General features: G+C 40.3%; 1 protein-coding gene across 6 annotated transcripts in view; it reads right to left on the bottom strand.

The window, feature by feature from the left end:
* CREB5 (cAMP responsive element binding protein 5) overlaps positions 1–20,188 on the bottom strand; it is a 254,418-nt gene that overhangs the window by 52,063 nt on the left and 182,167 nt on the right. For all 6 annotated transcript variants that reach the window (XM_061351009.1, XM_061351010.1, XM_061351008.1 and 3 more), the window contains 2 exons: positions 18,274–18,400; positions 15,989–16,099 (listed from right to left, as the gene is read on the bottom strand). In XM_061351009.1, coding sequence (XP_061206993.1) covers positions 15,989–16,099; positions 18,274–18,400 — 238 coding nt within the window. The remainder of the gene's footprint in view (positions 1–15,988; positions 16,100–18,273; positions 18,401–20,188) is intronic.

Here is a 20,188-nt window from a genome sequence, read left to right as displayed (position 1 = left end):
TGTTCTCCACCCCTCAAAACGCACTGGGACATATTTTTGATTGGAATGTGACTGACAGGAGTGGGAAAGGAAATGTTGCAACATAGTGATGAGAATAACACCTAAATGTGAAATAGTAGCGTATTTCCAGCAAACAAATCACAACTGATGAAGTTCAAGCATGTCCTTCGCTTTGTCTTCTTCAGAATAGGAAACCCTGTACTGTACTTCCCTACATTTCCAGTTTGTACTTTGTGCTGTTAGCTAAGAATTTACTTCTGCCTTTTTGAGGTGGTTTAATTTATGACATACTTTTCATCTTAAACATTTGCTCCTTACTGTAAATTTATCTTTTGACACTGAAGCTCATGCTGTTAGGGAAAAGTAATTTAACTGGGCAGTTTAAAGCTTGATTCTCCAAAATACTTGAGCATCTGCTTAATTAGATTCTGAAATTGCACTACAAGGAAACACAAAGACTCATAGTCTAACTGTGAACTGGGATGCTTATTGTCTGGATTCTTTATGCTTTAATTTCACCCTATATCTGCCATCTATTAGCCAGGCAGAATATGTAAACAAAATAAACATTATCTAAATTGAACTGCAAATACAACACACTATTATTCTGAATTAAAATTTAGTAGATGGCAAGAAAATGAGATATCCCAAGAATACGATGCTTAAACTATCCCTTTGAATGTGTTTGTTTAGCTTAAAAGCAATACAGAGATAGTGTATCTCTTTCAGAGCTCATCAATGACACCAGACAGACTACCCAACGTCTTCAACAGCATCTTATTTTCCTGAAACAAAAGGACTGAAGAAAAAGAAGGCATTCAACTCCATTCCTCCTTCAACATAGAAAATAAATATTCTCAAAATGCATATAATTTGGAAAGAAATTGTCAGCAAATTATGAGCTTGTCCACAATTTCTTAAATTATGTGTTTGTTCATAATTTCTTTATGTGTGGAATTGATAGGAGTTACACCACTGCAATAAATTTGCTTTTTCTCTTCTTTCTTCAAAGCAAAAGAAATTAAATTCCAGTCACAGTTATACCTTCAGGGAATCTAGGATTTCACTAACACAATAGAAGTGAGTTTATACAGTCCAAGACACCCCAGGAAAGCCATGAATAAATGTCAAAATATCCTATTTCTTTACCATGTATGTTTCTCTATCTCATAGTAGCTTTATTTCAAGCAAACTTCATATACAGGTTCCTATTTGAACTCAGTTTGCATCACCTGAAGTGTATCTGTGAAGTCTAGAGTCTTCCCTTATTGTCCCTCTGCATGCACACCCCCATCAGTCCCTTGCCCCTGCACATAAGACTCCCACCATCCTAAACAGCCTCCTCCAAGGGTGAGGAATCTTTCCATTGCTCAGGGCAGAATTTATGTGTTTGGGAGGCCAAAAAACCCCCACACCTTAGTGCTATCCAAGAATAATGCCCAAAGAAGTAATAGCTGCATCCCCTGTGGCCACACAAAATGACATCACGGGTCCTTCTAGACCCAGAGCTGCCGGTTCCCCTGGGCCTCGCCAATTCAGAGGTCTTCCTGAATTGAACATACAAGTGATTTCTGCCCCCCAAACATGACCAAAGCAATTAATCATGACCTCATGGTACAAAAAAGTAGGAGAAAGAAATAGAAAGTGCCAAACTTATCTTTTAAGTGCCTTTTGCTCTTTCCAAGCATTTCTAATAGAGGCAAGACAGTGCCTAGTTCTCCACCCCTGTTTTTTTAGCAGTCGCCAAAGAGGCTACATATATGTACATATCTACACATTATTACAAAATGAAAGGTAAGAGGATTGATCTAAAAGCATCAGAAGTCAAGAAAGCTGAGCTTTTAAGCCAATGAGGTGTCAAAGCCTGCTCAACATTTACACTGTCATAGCAGAGCTCAGAGCATGGACTTGCTCAGAAGTGGAACAGGGAGCAAAATTAAACTGGGAGGACCATACGTCCAGTGAAGTTCATAGAAAGGCTTTGTGCATGCCACAGTGCATCAATAATGCACCTTTTGTTAGATGTAATAAAGTCTTGGCAAAGACAGGTGATGACTCAGGAAGCACAAACAAATAGAGAAAGTCCCTGAAAAAGTAAGCAAACAATTCCAGGCTGTTTCAAGTTTAAAAGAAATATTACCAAAATCAGAAGCAACATCTGGAAACTGGTCTCCCCACCACCCCAACTGAATTCTGACTGTTCTCCATCACTGCTCAGAGATGGCTTTAGCTAAGTCCAAAGGCCATCAAAGACAGACAGTTTGGAGCTCCTATCCTCAGACAGCACACGGATCATTTCTCCCCTAAGGAAGCTTTTGAATATAGAGCAGAAACACCCTTTACGAAATTTCCAGAATGGAAACCAAAATATTTCTCTGAGGCTATTTTTCCTCTACTCTTGAGCTGGTAACCTGATGTGCACCTTCTCACTTGAACTTTCTTCTTTGGGCACTGGCATAGGCACAGCCTGTTGGGTTGCTGACCATGTGGAGGGTCTCAAAGCAGCCAAAGTGGCTGGCTGAAAGCAATGCAGGCAAATCTGATGGAGAACAGACCATGAACACAAGACAGACACAAGAAAGTACCGTATCTCAGCTGTCGGAATGTTCAATTCAGCTGCCATCCCAAGAGTGTGTCTGACTGTACCTTAACAAAAAGGCTCCACCATGCTGCATGGGGGAGTGTTGAAAACCTGAGCCTCTGTGGGTGCTGTTAGGAGCTGACACAGGAGGCATTAGCTTCGACTGTGCTGTTGGGTCTCACGTTGCAAAAGGGTGTGGAGATGGCAACCAATGTGGAAAGCAGTGGTCAGCGTTGGGTGTTCATCTCCTAAGCGTCGCTAACGCATGGTATTGAAAACAAGGTCAAATACATAAAGTCAAAGTCATTTCAATGTGTTCTGGAGGGGGCTTTTACAGTTACCATAACTGAAAATGTAGCTTTTCATATTCGTTTGAAGAAAACAACACGTATACTACTAACAACTTCAGAGTCATCAAAAAAAGACTAGGCTATTAATATATCACATTGACATGTCTCAGTAAAGCTTTGGAGACAGAAATACCAGTGGAAGACAGTCAGGTTTTATGGTGGTGGTGTCCCTAGGCCAAATCTATCCTTCACAAAACTGTGCTGACACCATTAGAGACACTCCAAGGATGAATTAGACTCATTACATCTTACATTACATAATGAGATCTGTATAGGGGAATTTCTTACAGTTTTACTGTTATAGCTTCTAACATTAAATAGGGTTTGTATATCCCTAACTTAAAGTTTCCAAATTATTTTAAGGCAAACATCACCTAGACTACATAAAACTAAATTATGAAACAAGTTTCCAAAACATACATGCTTCAGTCTTTGACCTGGGCTGTTTCACAGCATTGCTATCTGCTGTCAAATTGCAGCCAAAGTCTCACTCAAGACAAAACTGTACTTCCCAGATGGAAGAAGTAAGCCCTAAGAGATGAGACCACAAAAGCTACTGAAACCTAGAGACCTCCAGAGAACAAAAAGCAAGCATGGTCCCCATGTCCAACAATAGAATTAGACATTCACACATGGAAAAACTCTTCCCCGCAAAGCTATTCTAGCAAAATATCAAAAGCTATTCTTTTAGGTACCAGTGAAATAAAATGCAAGACACAGCACTTGTCATTCCTGCTAGGGGTTAAACCTAGGTGAAATGGGGTATATCCAATGAACCTGAAGGAGGAGGTTTAGTAAAACTTCCTGTATGGTTGCAAGCCTCCAGAATAGAGCTCATCTTGACATTGAAAAGCTTTGTAGAGGTTGGTCATTCTCTCAAACTTGACACAGCCATAAATCCAAGACACTGTGTAACCAGGCACAGAGTTGGGTTTTTTTCCAAGGATGAGAACACATCTGAAACAACACGCTCAGACAGTATGGTATTATTTACTTACAGCTGAGCTTAGGGGATCGGGTAGCAGCCTCAGAAATTATCCCAATTATTTGAAATTGCAGTATAGTGTAAGAATTCTGTCAGCAGAGACATGCAAGAGGCAGAGCAGTGGGAAAAATTAAGATGGCTTTATTTTTTTTTAATAAAGCAGAATGAACCAAGGCAAGTATTCAAAAATAAGTTACTAAAAACCATTTTATAAACTAGCTTTAAAATCTCTTAATAGCATTAGCTTACCTTCTGTTGTGTCTGAAGAAATATATATGAACCAATAATGTTCTCATGAGATTTCATTACTGAAAAGGCTCATTAGAAAAGGCATTAAAATACTAATTACCTCATAAACTATTTAGTTGTGTACCCACTGGGATAGTACTTACGAGTGCTCAAGCTCTTCATAGATCCAGCTAATCAATTAATGCTCATTACAGCCAGAAAGAGTATGCAGACTGCAGCATGCAGGAGAAATAAATAAGTCAGAGGTTAGCAAAGAAAGTGACTTGGCTGTAATTGAGCCTTCCTTTGTAACACAACTGTTGTCTGCTACGATTTAATTTTAATCAGCCTTTTTGGTACTTCTGGTAACGTGACTCTTCTCGATCCAAGAATCTCAGCTATTGTTATTGCTCCTTAAATTACATAATTTATTATGGGAGATACATCAAATGCTACGTGGAGATTCAAGCAGACAGGTACAGTGTTCACTGATACCATGCTAACATTACCTACTGAGTGTATAAACAAAGAGGAGAGGGGCTTGGGGGTGTGTCTTGGGTGGTTTTCTCCCTCAAAGAAGAGAAGCAGCCACAGACACACAGATGCACTGCCAGCTTTCTGGCAAGTGCTCACACAGAAAGCAAAGCCCAACACCAGCACCTCTGTCCAAGGTTCAGGAAGGGGCAGGAGATGTCTGCCAGTGAGAACTGGGCTCTGTGGTGCTTTACAAACACCATAGTGGAAGGGGTCCTGCTTTAGACCCCACAGGGACAGCACATACACTCCTTCACTTCAGGAGCATCAGGACTGTGGACATTCTCTCCTGTCTGGACACAGCAGCGCAGTATCAACATGTGAAGAACCTGGTGCCTAAACAGAGCCTGCTGGGCTCCTCTCCCAGCCTTTTGCCTAGGCTCCTGCGGGGAGGCTCCTGGCACATGTGCTGTCACCATTAGCCTTGCCTGGTCCATTGCTCATGTTGCTAACATCTCACTGAGAAACAAAAGGATGGAGATTAACCTGCAGGCAGCCCATGACTCCAGGCAAATGCCATTTCCCAGCCACATGCACTTCATGATTCCTCCTGTCCAGTAACAGCCAGGAGTTTGGCCATGTGTTTCTGAAAGATGTACACTTTAGGAAATGTAGCCCTCAGCACAATTTACAGCGTCTCTGGTACATCCAGGACTTAATCAGACTTAATCATGGTTGCTTATCATCGCCTTCATACATGCAAATCAAGAGAGCTTCACTTTTGCGTGAGACCTCAAAAATCTCAGCAGAAATATCTTATATGCTCCAGAGAAACCTGTGTTCATAGTTGTTTTCACTATGAAGGGGGCAAGCCAAAGATGAGAACTATGAAAATAAGGAACTTCAGAACTACTTCATCCAGCTGCTCATTGCCCAGGTTGTGGTGATCAGGAACCCTAGGGTAGCCTAACTCCTCATCCAGGAGCAATGCACATGCCAGATGGGTACTACAAGTCTCAGCTATGTTATTTGGATTTTTGTGGGCAGTATTAAACTAGCATCATATATACCAGCTTTACTAAGACTAGCATAAACACATCTGGAATTTTAAGTGTAGTAGAAAAGGAAGTTTTACTTTCTAAAATATTTAAAATTGAATCATGCTACCCTGTTTTCTGAAATGAAGCATTTGGGTATCATTGGACAAACCAAATAACCACAAATTTCACTAAGGGCAATTAATTCCTACTTTAATTCTCAGCCATGACACCGCTATATACTAGTTTTCAGATAAACCCTAGATTACCTCTGGGAAGTTTTTATGCAACTAACTCAAACATTGCTTGGATCAAATTTCCAATCAAACTAATCCACTTCTAACATCATTTAGATGACTGACAACTCTGCAATTAGATGTAGCAGAACAAATTTCCCTTTCTTTGTGCAAATGGTATTCATCCTAAATGTTTGCAAGTGTTTTTTAGATAACACACATGGATTTCCAGATATTTATTGTTCTTCAACATTCTGAAGTATTTCAGGAAAAGTAATTTCTTAACAAAAGATAAGGTAATGCATAAATAAATAGGCAAAGTTAGCCAAACAGGCATAGATAAGATTATGCTTGCACAGTAAAAGTGCATGGGATGAAGAAGGGGAAAGAAAACACCAAAACCACAGAAAAGAAAAAAAACTCACACATATACATATGTGCAAAAACATGCACACCTGCAGACTTCCAACAAAGCTGGAGCTCTTCAGATTGTTAGCTGTTAGTATCGCCTACCACTGCCTCTTGTTTAAATGAAGTGCTCGGAAAGCCCAGACTTTGTACACATCCAGATACTAATGTTTTGGCAGAATTTTTTAATTTAAGAGGATTCCTAGAAGATGAAGTTAGAGCAATATCTGTTACAAAAACCCAAATACATAGTTTTCTCTCTGACACACACACACACTGCACACTAACACCAGCCTTCAGAGCAGCTGCACACATCCATCAGATTGAAAGCAGATCAGGACTTCACCCACCCTTATCCTGGGTATCTCCTGACTGCTCTGTTGGCAGCCAAAACAGAGTTCACGCTTAACCTCATGCTAAAGAGTCTCTGTTAACAGTTGGGGAACACAGTCTATCCTCTTTGCATATATTTCTCCTGAACCACAGCAGCACATAAAGCAGACTCTAGTCAAATCCAGTAATGATGCTAGGTATTTTGGGAAGAAAAAAAAAAAAGCAGAAAGTTGGCACAGTAAGGCAAATGTCATACTTTGGTGTATAGTGGTGTTCTGTCAGAAGCCAGACATATTAAAAATATTTACATAATTTAAAATAATTTGTACAGGTCTAGTAAAGTCTATTTTGGGCTTTGGGCTTTAATAAAAGTTTAAACGTTTGCTAGATCCCATTGGGCTTCATGTGTAACCTTGGTATTTGAGGGCAGTTTTGAGGATATGCCATTACTAAACTTTTCATATTAGTATGAGCGTGAACTGAAATACCATAATAAAAATACAACAATATTTCTTGCGACTTGAAAACAGCCCTGGACTTTATGTGTATTTCCAGATGGGAAACTAAAAATGTACTCTGTGTTTGTACATGTATACTTAGAGGTGGCTTTTAGTCTAATTTAAACATTCCAGAATAATGTGGCCTAAATATAACAACATGAATCATCCATCAGTTTCAAAGAAATATCTGGCAATTTTTCATTATGAATCATTAGGGACAGGTACCAATACTTGCCACTGGCTGATATAGGAGAGTCAAAAACTCCTGGTGACTGGTTGGTATGATGAATCTATTATAAAAATCTCCTGATATTATTTTGGGGATTAGCAAAAATGATTTAGCTTTAAATATTATGTAATGAACACTTATACAAAGCAGAAAGGAAAAATTAAGTCAGAAAAAGTTCATATAAGATGCTGGAAGAGTTGGCAAAACACCAGTGTGCAAAAAGAAGAGGCAAAGATGTACTGTATTATAAATAAAAGGATAACATTAAAAGCAAAAGCCAAAACCAACAAAATGCCTGCCTGGCAGTATCAAACTGTGGAAGGGCCAGAGCTTGCCTAAAGGAAAATTTTGAGGTTCAGAAGTATAAACTAGGTTCTCAGTTTATGTAAAACCCACACAGTTTCTTTGAAGTCAATGAATTTATACAGATTTACAGCAGCTAAATTTTAAAAGCAACCTTTGACTACATCAAAAATGTTGCCTCTTATTTTTTAAACCTAGAGGATTTTGAAATTCTATTTTAGGCTTCTTATGGGGCTTGTTTCATTTCTGAATACTTATTTTGGAAAAAGGAGGAGAGGAGAGGAGAGGAGAGGAGAGGAGAGGAGAGGAGAGGAGAGGAGAGGAGAGGAGAGGAGAGGAGAGGAGAGGAGAGGAGAGGAGAGGAGAGGAGAGGAGAGGAGAGGAGAGGAGAGAGGAGAGGAGAAAGGGGAGAGAAATGGCTATTTTGTTTTAACTCATCTCCACTAGACTGAAAAACAAAGCTACAGAAATCCTGGCTGCTATTTTTGTGTTTTACAAAGCGCTTGCTTTTTTTTTTTTTTTACAACATACTTTTAACACCAAGCTTTCTGAATGCACACTTAATATAACAAAGGCAACAATTCTAAAGCAAAGTACTTACACACTGATATTGTAACTAAATGAAGAATTTGATACTATCTTAAAATAAGATTTTTAGAATATTTTTAATACAGTAATGACTTGGTTTAATTGTGACTTTAATATACAAAATATGGGGAAAACTAGTGCATCCATGAATTGAAGAGGGAGGTTTTGCATAAATTAAATTCTATATCTAAAAGACTGACAGTCTTTAAATCAGATCTTTAAAGTTCATCTTTAGCTGGTCAAAGTTCATGTTCTCTCTGCAATACTAACTGGAAATGATTCCCGTTACATCAAGTATTTTGCTGTATTCTTTGTAACATAAGTCACTTAAAATGGGGTGAACTATCTAAAGCAGAGTAACTTGGAGGTGCCTACATTGCGAGAGAAATTGCAATCAGTCCTCAGAACATGAGCAACAAGCTGTGAGTAAAGACTACTCAGGTCCTTTGCGGGGTCCGGTAAGGTGGGCTACACAGTAATCATGGTATAAGAAGAATACAGAGGGCAGAGGACACAACCAACTAACTATACTACATCCCATGCAGTCCAACTAGAGAGCACAGATGGGAAGATTATTCATAGTATTTCATACACTCAAATCTCAGATAAACATTACTGGCCAGCAATTTGCTAGTAAAAACCACAAGCGGAGCAAAGTTTGTTGTGTAAGTGTTTCCAGGGTGGGAGACCCAGCCTGTCCCAGTTTTTAACTTACCTCCCCAAACATAAATAAGAGAAGTTGCACTAATGAACATCTGGAAGACAGTATATAACCCTCCCAGTGCTGAAAAGTGTCACTGGCCATATCTGACAGAAGAAACAGCGAATGCTGTGAGCATTTCCTCAGACGAACACAGCTTGTAGCAGTATTTCAAATATGCCTGTGATCTTAGAAGGAACTCTACAGGGGTATTCATTAGTCCTGGTTTGGATATGGTTGACATTATGTGAAAGTAAGTGCTCTCCTGAGATTTCAGTGAAAGCCACGATGCCAGGGAAGCTGATCTCACAAGGCTTCCATCATCTCAGATGACAGAAGCCTCAGAAGATCAGTTAATTTCTGTCATTCTGAGCCAAAATCTCATAAGTAAAGTTCAGGAAATTTCAGGGGCATTAAATCCAAACACAAACTGTCTCCTTCATTTGGATTCAAATCCTAAATTTGAGCCTGCACCCACTTTAAGCTTGAGGAGTTCAGAGTCTCCCCAGTCTCCCACTAGCCCTGAAAAACCACTATATTTCAACCATTATATTGACATTACCAATATTAATAATTAACTTCAAAAAATACATATACATAAATTGTACTCAGACAGAAGTTGTGTTTTCTGGAAGCGGCAGCCAGAAATTCTTCTGTGCTTGTTTCAGCTCTTCCACTGACAAATTGTGTGGCCTCTAGTGAGTCACTTCACTTTCCTCTCTCGGTTCACAGTCTAAAATTATTTATCTCACAGGAACACTATCATAATTAATAAACTGCTTCATTAGCTACTGTATAGTTTTTAGAAAATGCTTTTTAAGTCTGTCCATAAAGAAAAGATTTATTGCCATGAGAATTTTTCTTCCAGCTCTTGTGTCCTTAGTGGTTAAAATACGGAGCTGGTAAAGTGTGTAACACCATCCCCTCCGCCCCAAAGTCCATCTCTTGTCATGAGCTGCACTCATACATTCCAAGCAAATGCCAGGCTTAATGTGCAACGGCCTGAAGTATGAAACAACTTCCATCATTCATGGCTCTTGCAAAAATCTTGGAAAGTGAAAGCTGTACATATTCCAAGCAAAAGACTGAAACATATCTATGCGAAGCAGAACTTCCCTGTAACGCAACCTTGGGTTTATTTTTATCATTTCCTTTAACCCTGGCTTCACTATCATAAGGACTTACTTTTACTTGCACCAGCTCCCACTGACACACAACTTTACACAAACAAAACCTTTTCTGGAAGGGACAGCTCTGCACCAAACACTCGCTCTCATGTATACGGATGCATGTGACTTAAGTTTCAAAACCTTACAACACACAAAAGCCAGCAGTTCATGTGTTGGGCTACATGATAGCTACAGCAAGCAAATATTAGGATTGTATTTCAATTACTGCTATGGTTACAAAATCAGGGTGGACACTGGAGGGAAGAGGAGAAAGAGAAACAGATCTACAAAGATGATAAATCCTCAGAGGAAAGAGAGGGTGGTGGAGAAACAGAGGGAAAGAGAAAGGATGAGGGCTGCTGGGTGGGGGATAAAGCGAGGTCATTTTAACACCCAACGGAATCAAGGCAAACAAAATACTAAAAATCCAAATTCTTCCAGGGAAATAGCATTGATAAGATCACCGCAGGATAAAGTGACACAAAGAAAGAAAAATGCGAGGAATTGTTACAACTTGTGTCTGCAACAAGCAACGCAATTCGTATGCACTTGGAAGAAGCAAGATCAAATATTCAGCACGTATTCACAGCAGCTATGAGTAACTGAGCCGCTGTCCTTCTCTATTGCACTTACTGAGCCACCGACAGCTTAAGAAGAATTAGTTCCTACCCAGTCTAGTTCATAATCCAGAATTTAGGCATGACGGGTACAAGGTCCTGTTTCAGTACACAAAACAAAATATGATTAGCTTCACCCATCATGGTAATACCTTAATCCACAGCAAGGCACACTGTCTGCAGGCAAAGCTGCTGCCTGGGGAGGATTTTAAAGCATAGATCAGGAGCACACTGAAAGGTTGGCTTTGAGCACTTTAGAACATAAGCGCAAATGTAACAGGAGATACAATTTCAGAACAGTGAGTTTTGTCAGCAGTTGCAGAAGCACTGTATTTTTTTAACTATTTCACAGTCCCCTCACTGAAAACGTTTCTCAGTTACCAATGCAGGAAATCTTGTCACACTTTTTTTTTTTTATTAAATATATTGGAAAACTTTGCTTTGGACATCTTTTTTCTTATGCTGCTTTAATTGTATTATTGTGAAAGGCAAGATGAGCAATTGCTGCTGAAAGCTCTGAAGAAATGCAACATTTTTCCTTCTGCTCAGTAGTCCAGAACCATGCAAAGAAAAACCTTCTGGCCCTGAAGCAATGCATGTTGTTCTGCTAAAGCAACTCATTTCCCAGCCAGCTTGATAGGAAGACATGGACTTCAAATGTTTTACTATAGTAAACAAAATATCTTCAGTCATGAAGTGTTAAACAGCTAAATCTAGAGCTTCAGTGGCTCTGACCCCAACTTGACTGCCTATGCTAGCCTCCTGCCCGAAATCAGTACGGAAATCTCACAGACCTGGGCCCAAAGAGGGATGCCCTTCTGAAGTCCACCAGCTGTCCCAGGATAACACTGCTCTTAGGACAGTGCTCTTGCATCTGCGTCCAAGAGTTACTGCAACAGCTGAGCCAAGTACCAAAGTACCGGGATGGAGGGCAACACACGTTATTTGTAAAACAAGAAGGAACAGAAGACTCCCTCCAAACACAGACCCCAACCTGTATCTGAGGAAAGCCATCCACCTTTGCAGCCAAGGCTTTCCCACTGGGCTGACATGCTGTGTTTCTGGACAAAGCAAGCAGCATGTGACAGACATACAAAATGCACCCAGGTCCCTGAAGCCAGTCCTGCTTTTCCTCTGTGATGGAGAGCTGGGCAATGCCTGGACTGGGATTTTCACAGCCACCAGTAGGTTCTGCACCCTTAAGTCCCATTAAGTCAAATAAAAATTAGTGCTGATGACAACTGGCTAACTGCAATTTCTACCACATCTCTCCTCCTCCCCCAAAGCTGTCCATCTTTATTAGGTAAATTACAAGGTTCAGTTAATATGGATGTTTTACCATTATAAATAGCAACATGGTCATTGCTGGTCTGTTTTCTTTTCTGGCTATGTTTTCACTGTTACATCTGATAGACACTTTCAGATTAATTTGCTTATTATGACTGTTCAACATAGTAATGTATACTAGGCAAAACCAATATCCCACAACCCTACATAGTTCTGATATGGAAATAATTTATTTCTTTTTTTTAAGAGCTGTACAGATTCTGTCAGGAAGACAGGCACAGCCAAGCCACACATATTACATTTTTGTTAAATTTCATAAAATTACATACCCAGCAAGGAGTGAATGGAGAGGGTAGAAGAAAAAAATAACAGGTCAAATTGAAAACTGTATTTTTAAGCTCAATTATTTTCATCACCTGCCTGCCTTTTATACCTCCTTTCAGAGCTCGTAAATCTCTAAAGGTAAAGATCAATGCCCTGCAAAATTGAGATAAAGAGGCATCAGCTCCACTGAAAAGAACTGCTGTGACACAGCCTTCCAGTGGTTCAGTGCACACTATTTATCTTTCATTCTGGTAATCCACATGGTATTGCACTTCCAAGTTATAAAACCTCGGCTACTCTAAAACTTCAAAACCAAACTGTAAGTAAGCAGTATATTAAGGCAAAGGCAGCACCACCAATTCCAAGTTCATAATAGTCTCAGCCTACTGAAACTCATGTTAATATGCAACACGTGCTATTCTGCATATTTTACCATGTACACTTGGAGCTATATGTTTCCTCCACTTTCTAATGCAATATATTTTAATACAAAATCGATGTGTGTTTTTGGTGGGCAGCATAAAGGTTTTATCCACTCAGTTCTGAATCTAAGCAGAAAGCAGTATTGATTTAGATGTTCACTCATTCATTTACTAGGACAGTTTTAAAGCATTAAGTGATAACCTGACTGGGAGGCACAATGTGAGGGAAACTGAGACTGTTGTGATAAATTAAATCAGTTCTGGAATGTCATCTTCAATACTTTAATATTTGAAGGAACATCCTCCTGAAAAAACTAAACCAGGAAACCAGCACCTTGGCTTTCTATAAATGCCCGGTAATACGAACTGATTAAAGTACACATAGATAAATAAATTGCTTTTTATAGAAACGTAACACATATCCTGTTTGTGTCTGTAGATGTGCTTATATATCAGACAATGTATGTATTTATCAGAGTGGCTTTCATTTCCTGCTACAAAGTGATTATGAACCAGTCAAGGGTGCGAAATCTTTTGGCTTCTATATACTTTCTCTAAAAACCCTAAAAATGATACTGGTATCTTTTATTCCTATTTATTTTATAGAACCAAATGAAGTCACACATGTCACCAAACAGCATTATGACTGCTGTGTGCCAAATCATGCTTGCATTGCTCAGGTACATACTTCCATGAGGCCACAAGGATTTGGTCTCACGTCTGGGTCTCACATCTAGAGGAGACTGTTCTGCATTCCTTCATGTAGGCACAAAGAAAATGCTGATCCATCTGCCATGGATTTGGGCAGCTGAGGAAACAGGCCCAAAGTCCCTCAAACTTCTCTAGTTACTGCAGTCATTAGCTGAAGGAAGCTTAGATGACTTTGTCTATTGCCTAATGCGTATATTCTTTGGGAAGTAGGGACAGTCAAACAGAACCTAAGCAGTGCCGGATGCACCAGCAGTAATAGCATTAGCAGAATCTGGGGAAATCTGAAATTCCTTCCTAATGCAGGACGCAATCTGGTAAGTTACTAGGCACCCTTGTTTTCGACTTCATAAAAAACACTGCCAGATTATGCATGAAGCAAAGCGATATAGTTAATAATAAGAACAAACCTGCCTATAATAGAGATTATTCAGATTTAAAGTTCATGAATTTATGTGTAAGAAATAATTTCGCTCTGAATGTTTCCTACATTTTTTTCCATTTTGTGTTCAGGCTGAGTATTGTTAATAGATTTGTATTCCTCAGAGAGGTAGCTAAACAGAGAGGCTTTTTACATCACATGCATGCTTAAACAAAAACAAAGAACAAAACTAGCATATAGAATGCTAAAAAACACCCTGCATTTGAAAAGGAGGAAAGGTCCTGGAGCTCTGAATAATGCCTCTTACTCTTAAAGAGTTAATGTATGTAGAATTTTTCTGGAAGAGCGGCAGAAAGCCCCTGAGAAGCAAAGGTGCTGTTTGTTCACCATACTGTGTTCTGGAACTGATTGCAATTTCTGTTGGAAAGGACTGTGCCTTCATACGTTAGGTTTAGGGACAAACCCTGCTTATCCAGATTAAAAAGTAATTTGTATTAATGTACAGTTTCAGCTATTAAAGCACGGAATTCTCACCATATGCATCAATAATTTAATCTTGTTCTTAAGTAGCCTCACACTTACAGTAAAAAAAAAGCAGGGAGTGTGGGGGGGAGAGCAAACTACAGAACCTTTAGTCCCCAAAACAGATGCCAGTTTTAGATTTATTCAGCCAAGGAGTATTTAGCTTGGCTCAGCTATGCTTACGTTGAAAAAACACTTGCCTATTCCAAAAAGTTTTTAACAAGCTCTGCTGCAGATGCTGTTGCCATTTGGCATGTCACCGTCACTGTGTGGTACGGCAGAGAGAGAACTCTTGACCACAGGTTTTCCTTGGCAGGGGGATACAGTGTTTTTGGCTATTGCTCTTCTTCTGGTCAACTGGCTGCATGTTTATGGAGTGTGGTTTTAGACGGGGTGTTAACAGAGGTTGGGTTAACAACCTAACCCGTACCAACAGTGAGGCAAAGGCATGACCTATCCAAACTAAGAAAACAGACAGAATAAGCTTGTGTATGTCGTTGCTCTCAACTCAGAGTCTCCTGCATGCACTCTACCTATAGACAATAAGATGTTTTTCTTTGCCTCAGGATAGATGACAACAACTTTAAAAGCTGTACCAGTCATGCAAAGTAGAAATATATAAAAACATGTGGTTGCTTAATCTTTGTCGGCTTGATTTCATTCTCTCACTCATGACAATTTTACCTTGGCAAAATGCCACGAAAAGAAGTTCAGTGAAGTTACTCCCGTTTTCCACTATGATATCTTGAGAGGATAAAAAGCCTACAGAGTTAAACTGCAAACTTCTGTCCTTGTGTTTCCACTAGCTAGGAAATGGCAGTTCTGAAAATGAAAAAGCCTAAGTGCTTTGACATTGATGAACTCAGTTCCAGGGATATTAGTGCAGAATACCTTCATCAGAATGCATCTAAAACTGGGGAAAATTTATAAATGCCAACCTGTAGCTTAGTTTACCTGCATTAATACTATACCAGTACATATGCCTGAGAAGTCTTGACCTAGTAAGATATACAAGAACTTTAAAAAATACTATGACATTTGAATCATACAAATAAATTACTTTTGCCCAAATTCTGACTCTTTTTTTTGATGGTGACACTTTTGTTGCACTCAAGCAAAAGAAAATATCCCAGTTTTATACACACTGTTGGTCTGCTTTTCTAGCACTGTCATTACTCTGACACACCAGCACCTATCTGGAAAAAACAATACTGTGTGTACTCTCTCCACATCAGACACTTTACTTCACTCTTCATTAACTGACCATTTTCTTTAAGCCAAGTTATGGAGCACGGGCATCATCAGAGAACCAGCCAGACCATTTACTTAAATTCCACTAATCTGCACCAAAATCCTATTTAACACAGTACAGATCAGATAGCCCAACCTGCACGTCAGTTCCCTCTCACTGAGAGTACTAGGACTAGGAACATCTTGCAAGTTCATAGACATAGTTCAATTTACTGCACCGTATTAAAAAAAGAGTGTAACATATGACTAAGAATGAAGTAAGCAGTGTCTGGCTACATCCCCCACTGTCTGGGTAACCAGTACGCAAGAGCAATACAAGAAAAGCATTTTATTATTATTATTTTCTCTTTTTACCATTTTGGCTTCTGAATGCATTGGGGGGACTTGAGGTGAAGCACACGGATTATTGAGGTTCGGCCCCTGCATCCCCATGATGTTGGAGTTCATTGACATTTGTCGCTCCATCTTTTAAGAGAAAAAGAAAGAAAAAAAAGGAAGTTTTAAAAACATCTGGAGACATTTGCAAGAATTTATGCTTAGTTTCTATTTAAATGGACTCAGCTTTATTTCTTCAAGTCATGACTGGAAAAATAACAATCTGTGTCGTGAATTGCATGTGTGTATGCACGCAGGAGTGTGTTTCATCAGAATCAACCCTGAAAACTCACAGCCAATTATAAAGAAAAAGGTTCTTTACTAAACAAATGTAGCAGCCACCCAGGTTTGCACTTTTTTGTAATGATTTTCTCCCTTTCAGTATAACAACAGTCAGAGTTAAGTGGTTTTAAAAGCACCACTTGTATAAAGTTGTAGCTTCCCCTGTCAGTGCAGCTCAACTTAGCTTGTTAAAAACATAAATAAAAATCTACAGTCTCAGGAATATGAAAAACGAGTTGGCTTTTTTTTTTTTAACTCACTCGGACTGCTGAGCTGAGAAGAGGTTTCCATGTGTCTTGTAAGGGAAGCTTTCACATACTGCTGAGATAGCAAAAACCAAAGCAGAGCTCCTCTTGGCTATTCAGATCCCTTTCTGCAAGCCCTTTCTGCAGTTTCACTAGGCTGGGAGGGAGGGATACAGTTTTCAAACAAAACCTAATGGTAGTCAGGCCTGGATAAAATAATTTCCTGGTGTATATTCCCTGAAGAGGCAAGCCCTGTTACACTGCTAGTCATTGGTAGGGTTGGTAAGTAAGGTTATGGTGCTATTTTCAAGCAGAGCTGAGCATCCTGCCTTGCTTTGGACCAGTCGCCTGCATCTTTGGCTCACAGAAAAAGAAGGTTTTGAATCTTCTTGAGCCCTTCCAAGCAGGGAAACTATTTTTTGTGCCCTTTAATGAGGTCTTGGCTTCCACCCTCCATGATCCCAGCAAGAAGAGGCGATGGGTGCTGGGCCTGGGAGAGAGGACAATATCCCACTGCCTGCTGATGGGGAGAAGCTGCCTCTGCCAGGGCCCCTCACCCTCTTCATGGGGCAGGAGCAGCTCCCACTGCCATCTCTGCAGCCCTTTCAGGAGGGCTTTGGGGCAGGAGATGCAGCTGGGGCAGCCAGCGCTGATAGGGTCTGTCTTGCTTCTGTGCTCATGTCTCAGGGGCTCTCAGCTGGAGCACACCTGCTTGTCTGCACTCAGACCTGCCCAAAGGTCTCTCCAGCAGCAACCCGAAGCCCCTGAGCTTACACTGCAACAGGATGTTTGCTCCATTTCAGGTTCCTTAGGAATCATGCCAGAAAAAAACTCCCACAGAGACATGTCTTGTATTTTTTTCTGTTGAACTTCCTGGTCGATATTCCAGGAAAGCCTTATTGACAAGTTACTAATTACTTGACTTACTAATGACTGCTCAAATAGCAGCCAAACCTGAATCTATGAAGCCCTCTGGAGTGTTTCCCTTGCTCCAGCAAAGCCAGAACAAGCAGTGCTTTCCTCCCTCCCATAGTCAATCACACTCAGGTTTGTCTTCCAGACTGATCATCATGGAATGAAAACAGAAACTTCTCCTGCCCCAGTCTCCTCTTCCCTGTGCCATCCTTACTCATCTCCACCCCCAACCTGCCCAAATGTATTATATTTTTATTAAACTCATTTAAGAATCTGAAGCTACAATTGCAAAGCACCCCTTTGTCTCCCAGAAGATGGGAAATATTCCCATCTCTGTAGAGATGAGTGGAAGGTGAGCAGTGATCACGACCCAATTCTAATTAAGTGCAATTACCAGGCCAGAAAAGTAAATCACATTTCTTTCTTGCTAGCTGGTTATCTTCACAAACAAGAGGACTACTTAGAGTTCATTGGCATAATTCCTGTACATGGCTTTTCCAGTTTTGTCTGACTTGAGAAAAATCTTTTTGTTCCAGCACAGACATACTGATCTCACCTACATGACCAAGTGTGAGAACCAGAAACTGTAATCTCATGTAAACTGTTTCTAATCACTCTCACACTAATTAACATGCCATTAACTGCACCAGAAATACTCTTGTGTAAGACGAAGCAGCGAAATAGGTCCAGCTTCCTCTACTCATCGCACTTTGATTTCTTTAGAAAATCCTGCAGACTTTCACATCTGCATAGGTTGAATTGTGCAAAAAAACCCAACTCCCCCTGCTTTCCCCCCTAGAAAACCCAAACCAAAATACTTACAGGCATGAGTACAGCAGAAGATCCAGGCATGGTAGGGTTGGGCAGGGTGCCAGGCATAGAGGCAGGCATAGGCTGTCTTTGTCGGTTGTGTAGGTGCAGTAGTGAAGACAGAGAACCTGGGACAGGCCTAGAAGAAAAGGAAAGAAAGCTGTCATAGGCTGCGGAGACCAAACAAGCCCTACCGTGCCAGCCATTGCTAGGCACAGGCAACTCTAGACAAGCAGGCACAGATAATCCAATCCAGCATTTGTCCTCTCCTGCATAAATCAGTAGAACAGAAAGTTTTCAGGAAGCAGATGAATCACCTTCCCTCTGCTATTTATTGGTTAAAGCACCAGTATAGCTCATCCAACTGAACATGAATGTAAAGGTAACAACCAGTCTCAGTCTACACACCTCTGCATCTTACAGTGGCTGGCAAAAGAGTTCTACAGACAAAGCAGGAAAATTTCCTGGCATTCCACAGCAGTGCACTGCTGTAAATTCAGCCCTCAGGAACAAACGTATCTGGACGATGGACTGCAAACTATGACAGAAAATTAATTAATTAATTAATTTTGAAGTTTTATCACCTGTAAATAAACTACTCTAAAATTAGAATTTCATCTTGCTCTTGATATTCTCTCCTGCGCTGCTCTACCAAGCCTTTGTTCCAAAGTAAGTTAGCAGTTATGAGGGCACAGAAAACGGGAAAAAAAGAAAGAGATTTAGCAAAATTACATTCAGATTAAGTAGCTTGTAAAGGCAAAAAGTGCAGACTATTAAAAGGCAGAGGGAGTTATTTTGGCAAAAGGAGTTCAAAAGATTTAGAAGGATTTTTCTAAGTACAGCATAGGGAAAAGAGTGCATGTGAGAAAGCAGGCCCACTCACACAGAAGAATCATCATAAAATTAATGGATTAAACAAAGCTGGGACTGCTTTTTGAAAATAGCCTTTAAGAATGTGGTCTTGGGAGTAGTTAATCAGTTTTGGAGAAGGTATGAGTTGCTTGAAATTTGTGATAAATGTAACTTGCTACCTTTTCAAACAGCACAAAAATAAGAAAGCTTTCACATATAGTACCTCAACAAACACTGCTAGTATAAGTTAGTACATTAAATTCTCACAGAGCAGGTTGCTCTGCAGTACAGCACATGGTTTACACTGTTTATTAGGCAGGAGAGGTATGAGAAGGATGGGAGAGAGGATGTATAGTCCACGAGCTTGAAGAGCCTCTGCAGCAGGGAGCATAGAAAGAGTTTAAGATGTTTGGAGCCTCTAAACATCAGAGCTGATTATCAGCCTTGGCAGAAGCATCCTTTGATTCAGTGATGAATCTATATCTTGCCATAAAGCTTCAAAATCAGGCTGGGCTGGTCAGCGAAGCAGAGTCATAACCTCAGAGCTCTGAGGGAAAAGACAGTCACTTCTCCCACTTCTAAGCCATATCACACCCAGTCAAAGAATCTTAGAATAGTTAGGATTGGAAAGGACCTTAAGATTGTCTAGTTCCAATTCCCCTGCCATGGGCAGGGACACCTCACACCAAACCATGTCACCCAAGGCTCCGTCCAACCTGGCCTTGAACACTGCCAGGGATGGAGCATTCACAGCTTCCCTGGGCAACCCATTCCAGTGCCTCATCACCCTCACAGTAAAGAACTTCTTCCTTATATCCAATCTAAACTTCCCCTGCTTAAGTTTTAACCCATTACCCCTTGTCCTATCACTACAGTCCCTAACAGAGTCCCTCCCCAGCATCCCTATAGGCCCCCTTCAGATACTGGAAGGCTGCTATGAGGTCTCCATGCAGCTTTCTCTTCTCCAAGCTGAACAGCCCCAACTTTCTCAGCCGATCTTCATACGAGAGGTGCTCCAGTCCCCTGATCATTCTCGTGGCCCTCCTCTGGACTTGTTCCAACAGTTCCATGTCCT

This window comes from Neopsephotus bourkii, unplaced genomic scaffold (genome assembly GCF_033783945.1).
Source record: "Neopsephotus bourkii isolate Nb327-2 ecotype Australia unplaced genomic scaffold, CSIRO-AGI_Nbou_v1 NB_549, whole genome shotgun sequence".
Taxonomy (NCBI): domain Eukaryota; kingdom Metazoa; phylum Chordata; class Aves; order Psittaciformes; family Psittacidae; genus Neopsephotus; species Neopsephotus bourkii.
The sequence above is the reverse complement of the archived record's forward strand: the minus strand, read 5'-3'. Positions and strand labels throughout refer to the sequence as shown.